The sequence below is a fragment of the Tachysurus vachellii genome, chromosome 22 (genome assembly GCF_030014155.1).
Source record: "Tachysurus vachellii isolate PV-2020 chromosome 22, HZAU_Pvac_v1, whole genome shotgun sequence".
NCBI lineage: Eukaryota > Metazoa > Chordata > Actinopteri > Siluriformes > Bagridae > Tachysurus > Tachysurus vachellii.
This window is the reverse complement of record NC_083481.1, coordinates 11823191-11830422: the sequence shown is the minus strand read 5'-3', so window position 1 is coordinate 11830422 and position 7232 is coordinate 11823191. Positions and strand designations below refer to the sequence as shown.

Genomic DNA, 7232 nt, shown 5'->3' with positions numbered 1-7232 from the left:
TTAAGAAAATATGTACCATTATCAATAATATTTTTGAAGGTATTAGAACTTTTAGTTTGGAAACTTTCCACCTTCTGAATGCAAACACCATTAGACAGTTCAAACCATTTTATATATTTACAGTAGCATATACTGTTGAAAAAAATTACATGAGCCTACCTTTACTCGGTAGCCATTGACTGAACAACATTGTTGTGTCAGTAGTGCAGTCTCTAAGATGAAACTCCTAATCGACAATTGGATGGTAGAATTGGATTAATAGTTATTGTTATTGTTTTTTGCTTGATGAGTACTTGCTAATAAATTTGTTTGAAAATTTGTTTGAAATATTTTGTGGCAAGTAAATCTATCACAACTATCATCTAGCCCAACTGTAATCAGCCAGTCCATGTGGCATATTCAAATGATTTAAATTGAATTTCTCTGGTCCCATGATTCGAATTAAATTTGGAGCCCATTCTCCGTTAATAGACCTCACATGCTAGCACTACTATAGCCAAAAATACTGGGCAATATATTAACTTATTCTCTACAGTTGTGTCATTGTATTTTCACTTTGCATTGGGCATGCAGTCTCCCAGTTTATCTATCAGTTGATTTGGCATGGCATGACAACACTGAGTTGTAAACCAATCAGGAGGTTGAGGTTGCTTCGAAAGTTCTGGTATTGGCTTTCCTTAAATGGTCTGAAATCTGTTGTCTTATTTACACACTCCACACCTCAAGCACATTGTTTTACCTTCAAGCCACACTACCCTTCCTCAGAGACAACAACATGCACTGTAAAGATCAAATCAGGTAAGCGTGCTATTTTTCCAAATTTTTAAACAGTAACATGGATATTCTTTAATTCTATTCATGGATATTAAAGTTTTTAAACTATTTATATCTAGTCTTAAAATATAAAAGCACAATTTCATGAAAAGTTTTTTTTAAAGAGGCTTGTTATTACTTTGACAACTAGAAACTAATAAATACATTTTCATGTTCAAATTAGTAAAAAAGTAACCAGCATTAATTGCTGGTTTTAATAATAAACCAAATAAGCCAAATATTTAAGATCAATATTAAACAATGTTCATAACATCAATAACTATAATTAAAAACACAATGATAACATGAACTACAGCTTAATATTTGAGGTTGCAGATTTCAATTTGCCTCCCCAATTCAGAACTTAAACTGTATAAATATAATATTTTATATATTTTATATAGTCTAATATTTAGATGAAGACCAGTGTTCAATAAGTTATAATGTAAAAGAATTTTGTTCATGACTTAACCATTAATTTAATACATTTAGTAATTGTTAACATATAAATTATTCATTTTTTAAACTGTGTATTAGCTGTGTCTATTTATGAGATATGCAATATATTTGTGTGTTCAGAAAATTTAAATCACTGCAATTACCAATGGCTTCCCTTAAATTATCATCACATAGACTAATTGTACAGCAGTAATGTTTGATGAAGGGTAATTATGAAATCAAACCACCAAAAGTAACAGAAAAATTAGTAATATCTCTTCACAGCCACAAAGACTATCAGAAGACAGTGGATTGGCTAATTTCCCAAACACAGCATAGACCTAAAGTGGCCATAATCTGTGGATCTGGACTAAGCATGCTAGCTGATTCTCTCCAGTGCCAGGACTGCTTCAAATACTCTGATATTCCTGGCTTTCCCCAAAGCACAGGTAAGGTTTGGATCTCAAAATGTGACAAGTGATCAGTAACTTACATCAGACATACTTCATGTTATAATGAGATTAATTTTTTCTGGTTACATAATTGTAATTTCTGTCCATATAGTGCAGTTATAGAAGTAAAATTTTTTTTTTTTATATAATCGCAAGTGCTCTGATATTCCTGGCTTCCACAAAATACAGGTGAGGTGTGGAGCTCAAAATGTGATCAGTGACCAGTAACTTAGACCAGACATACTTCATGTTATGACGAGAATAAATGTCCTGGTTCCTCTCAAGGGTTCTTCCTGATATAATCTTGGAGAGTTTTTCCTTGCCATTATTGTATCTGTTTAGCTCATTAGGGATAAATAAAACTTTTAAATTTATAGTTTTTTGTCCTGAATCTATATACTAATTTAAAGCTGCTTTGCAACAATGTCTATTGTAAAGCATGCTTTATAAATAAAAATTATTCGTCGTCAAGCATGCATCTATTATCCGACCCTTTAAATTCCCATTCATTGAGCCGCTTTCTAGCACATTGCTGCTGCTGCGATTTAAACTCCCTCCTCCAACCCCGACTCCACCTAGCCGGAACCCGTTGTTCGTTGTACCAGTTTACGTTATAAATCACGTATTTTTTTTTTCTCTCTCCCTCTATTTATTTATTTATTTATTTGTTTGTTTGTTTGTTTGTTTATTTATTTATTTTCCAAAACATGTAAGTGAGCATATTTAATACTATGCGTGATTAATGGTTCTGCTGTTATACGGGGGTCTATTCTATTTTCTAGTTGCTGCTCTCCCCGCTCTGTCCATGCATGCGCATGGACAGGCGCGTGGATTTTTGCCCAGAACAGAACCATACCGCCAACACTAACTGTATGCATATCATCTAATAAATTCTCATTTGACAAAGTGGTCCTGACTGAAATATAGAAAGGTGAATAAGGTTCACAAACATTCAAGGAGCACCTTAAATACTAAAAAAAAAAACTCAAAGATTCTACTTTTCACTGAAGTTGTTGTCAGTAATGTCATTATTTTGAATATAGTAAATACAAAGTAAATTTCAAAAGAATGAAAAATAGAATCATTTTTACGTCATTTTAAGTCATCTCGGAAATCTGCACTCTTCTGTGGGTGTGATTATGAAAAATTACGTAAGTATATAAATATTTACTGTGTGTGTATACAGTGCAGGGACATGTTGGGAAGCTGGTGTTTGGCGAACTCAAAGGGAAGACATGTGTTTGTATGCAGGGACGATTCCACATGTATGAGGGACACTCACTGTGTAAGGTGAGATCTTTTATATGTACCAATATATACTGAAACACTTGTCACCTCATATCAAAACATATTTTTGTCTTACATTATGTGTATCACACTTGCCAGTTACTATTTTTAATACAACAAGTTTCTCTTAATATCAGTTACTTTCTACCAGAAATAAAACCATTACAATTATACTTACAACACAATTTACACTAGCAGTGGCAAACCTATGGCCTGTTGCTAGAACTGGAGGGGAAAAGTTTCAATGTTTCTTACCAAATGAATATAGAATCTAGTATAGTGTTCTAAACAAAAACCATTATCTGGGCCAGCTGAATTGAAAGATTGGAAAAACTAATCTCTGTTTTTCCATTAGGAATAAAAAGGGTTAAATAAACCCCTCTACTTATGGGTGCAAATGAAAGAAAATATCTTTTAATTTCTTCCTTAGGAAGCATTTCCCTAAATAACCAGCTTTGTGGTTAATCTGGCTGACTGCAGAAGTGTTAAATACTTATGCAATCACAACATATTCTATTTTGCATCTTTTATATAAATACTAATAAATGAACATATTTAAGAGGACTTATTTTTTAAATGGCTATTTATGTGGCTCATAAACTAAATAAGATACTCCTGGTTTACACAGCTCTGTATGCTATAAAACTGAACTGTGTGAAATTCAAAGTATGAAGGTTGGCCTGTTATTCTGCATCTCCATCACAGGTCACTTTCCCAGTGAGGGTGTTCAAGCTATTGGGTGTGGAAACCCTGATTGTCACGAATGCTGCAGGGTCCATAGCAGAAAGTTATCACTGTGGTGACATCATGATTATTAAAGATCACGTCAACTTCCCTGGACTTGCTGGTTTAAACCCACTCAGTGGCCCTAATGATGACAAGTGAGTCAAGAATGAGCTGACCTTAATGACTGTGATGTTTAAGAATAAATTGATAAGCTTGGTGGACCTAAATTAGACTAACCCATATTCACAAATGGTAGCTGCAAGAAATGTCTAGCTGAAACTCTTACATATTCAACGTAACTACTCTAACTTATGTTCCACCTCTTAACTATGCATGGTTACTCCTTAGGTTTGGACCTCGTTTCCCACCTATGTCTGGAGTTTATGATAAAGATTTGCGAAAGCTGGCATTTGACATCTGTAAGAGGATGGGCGTCACCCAATTTGTCCATGAGGGGGTGTATGGTATGGTGGGTGGGCCTAACTTTGAGAGCATAGCAGAAGCCATGCTTCTGCACAAACTGGGAGTGGATGCTGTGGGTGAGCTTCTTTTAATAGTAAATGTTAAAAATTCAAATAAGTCTTGTCTATTACATTTCTTAATTATTAATATAATTAAAATTTACTACGGAAGAGATGTCATATGTGCTTATGTGGCTTTAATATTTTTTAAAAATGTATTACTTTTGTATACTGCACAGTCTTTGATAAAAGCACTAAAGTATAAACTAAAAAGGTCTAAAGGGCTAATGTTATCACCTTAGTGCAGTACAATGTTTGTTACAATTAGTACCAATTTCTTATTTCTCATTTCTTATGAGAGTGGTATTATTTGCACTGTATTTTAGTCAAAGATTCAGAAAATATTATAATCTTTATGTTCTTGTCTTACAGGCATGAGCACAGCCCCTGAAGTCCTTGTGGCCAGCCATTGTGGCTTGCGTGTGTTTGGCCTCTCCCTTATAACCAACAAAGTTGTGAAAAGCTATGAAAACTCAGAGACCACCAATCATGAAGCCGTTCTGGAAATGAGCAAAATACGATCAGAAATGATACAGAAGCTCATAACTGAAATCATTATTCATATGGACATTAATAACAATGAAGCATGACCATAGATCCAAGTATTTTCATCGAATCCATAGCCAAATCTAGCTAACAGGGGTTTCTTTATTGTTTATTTTTAATAACATTTATCTGTCCTCCTCCTCCTCCTCCTCCTCCTCCTCCTCCTCCTCATCATTAGGTGGCCAGCCACTATGATTGAACACCTTGTTTTGAATTTCTAAAAATATTGTACTAAAAGATGTTTAACTCACTCACCATACTACATTTGAGGGTGCTATAATATTGAAATAACACTGCTTGTTACATTTTTTTAAATGTTTTTGATAGAATGTTGGTGTGCTATAATTGGCCTTTCTGAGGAATTATTCTTTTTCTAAGAATAACTCTGGTTCAAATAGATAATTTTATAAATATGCAATTTTCTTGGCTTAGGTTTGGATAAATCTAATCTTAGCTTCACTTAGCTACAGATTAAACAAGGCTCTTCCACAAACCTTCCAAGTTACCTGACGAAACCAGGCTTTTTTCAACAAGCCTGGGTAAATTCCATCGAGTTTAGTTCCACAAGGGAAGCCATTCTTAAAACTGTTTAGTTACATGTTTCATCATATTTTCTGACTGCTGAACTGACATTTGTCCAGAAGACAATCATTGATACTTTTCACAAGGAGGGTAAGCCACAAACATTCATTGGCAAAGAAGAGGCTTGTCAAGCAAAATTGATTCAAGAATTTGGGTGAACTTCACAAAGACTGAGGCTGGGGTCAAGGCATCAAGAGCTACCACACACACATGTGTCAAGAAATTTGGCTACACTCATATTCTTCTCATTAAGCCACTCCTGAACCACAGAAAACTTCAGGCATCTTAGCTGGGCTAAGGAGAAGTAGAACTGGACTGTTGCAAAGTGGTCCAAAGTCCTCTTTTTAGATGAAAGCAAGTTTTGTATTTCATTTGGAAACCAGCAGAAGGGTGGAGAAGCTCATAGCCCAAGTTGCTTGAAGTCCAGTGTTAAGTTTCCATAGTCTGTGATGATTTGGGGTGCAATGTAGGCTGGTGTTGGTCCACTTTGTTTTTTGAAACCAAAGTCACTGCATCTATTTACCAAGAAATATAAAGATGCTGATTTCAGTCTCCAGCAGGATTTGATACCTGCCCACACTGCCAAAAGCACCAAAAGTTTGTTAAATGACCAGTTGTTGGTGTGCTTGACTGGCCAGCAAACTCACCAGACCTGAACCCCACAGAGAATCTATTTTCCAAAGAGGAAAATGAGAAACAAGAGACCAAAAAATTCAGTAGATCTGAAGTCCACTGTCAAAGAAACCTGGGCTTCCATACCACCTCAGCAGTGCCACAGACAGATCACCTCCATGTCATGCTGAATTGAGGCAGTAATTAAAGAAAAAGTATTGAGTACATATACCAGGGGTGTCCAACCAGTCAGAGACCAAGAGCCACATTTTTTACTGTGTTACCACAAAGAGCCACATCATACACATGCGCACACTTGAACACACTTTTCCCCTGCCATTTTGAGAGTGAACTTATAATTTGAGTAAACACAAATTGTTTACTCAAATTATCTTGCTCCTACTGGGAAACGTTGAGGTATTTTCATCCCACTCGCATGCACGTTTGACGAAAATACTGTATTGAACTGAAGCGAAGCGAACACATACAAGCATATTAAAAAGACACAAATACAAACTTCGATATGAACGTAAGAGCCAATTGAAACCGGGCAAAGAGCCGCATGCCAACAATTCCCCAAAAAATGTTTTTTTATTAGTCTTATGAAGTATTCTAATTTTTTGAGATAGTGAATTTGTGGGTTTTTGTTAAATGTGAGCCAAAATCATCACAAGTACTTTCACTACTTGAGTTGAATTACTGAAATAAATGAACTTTCCCACGACATTCTAATTTATTGACATGCACCTGTATGTTTATTCCACCTGATCCCAAAGAAATGAATGCAAAAACTAATAAATTCCTATACACTGTTTGGATAATCAATTAATGCAATAATTATGCTTCCCTGAAGCATTTCAAATCAAATCAAATCAAATTTTTATGTCACATACAGATACTTACAGATTACGACATGCAGTCATCAGCAAACTTGATAATGGTAGTGGAGTTGGAAGTGGCCACACAGTCATGTGTATTGTGAGTATAACAGGCGGCTCAGAACACAACCCTGGGGAGCTCCAGAGCTGAGGGTGAGGGTGGAAGAGGTGTGTTTGCCCACCCGTACGGCTTGTGGTCTGTCTGTCAGGAAGTTGTAGACCCATTGACACAGTGGCAGGCTGTTTCAAAATGGCCAAAATGCTGTTGGTGAAAGAGTCCAGTTGTGATGACAATGAATTTCTAAACTGCTCCCATACACCATGGGCACATAAGAGGGAATGATTCTAATGAAGGACTGAAAGCAGCAGCACATATT

At 35.7% G+C, this 7232-nt stretch overlaps 1 protein-coding gene across 2 annotated transcripts; it reads left to right on the top strand.

The window, feature by feature from the left end:
- The first annotated feature begins 734 nt into the window (after positions 1 to 734).
- Positions 735 to 6522, top strand: pnp4a (purine nucleoside phosphorylase 4a). Of its 2 annotated transcripts, none has more exons than XM_060858213.1 (6): positions 735 to 798; positions 1537 to 1700; positions 2890 to 2993; positions 3696 to 3871; positions 4065 to 4255; positions 4610 to 6522. In XM_060858213.1, exons 1-6 carry the CDS (start codon positions 776 to 778, stop codon positions 4825 to 4827), a joined length of 876 nt encoding a protein of 291 aa, XP_060714196.1. In that variant the 5' UTR covers positions 735 to 775; the 3' UTR covers positions 4828 to 6522. The 2 variants fall into 2 exon arrangements, with proteins under 2 accessions (XP_060714196.1, XP_060714197.1); XM_060858214.1 differs by having other exon boundaries at positions 746 to 798; positions 1521 to 1700.
- Positions 6523 to 7232: the final 710 nt, after the last annotated feature.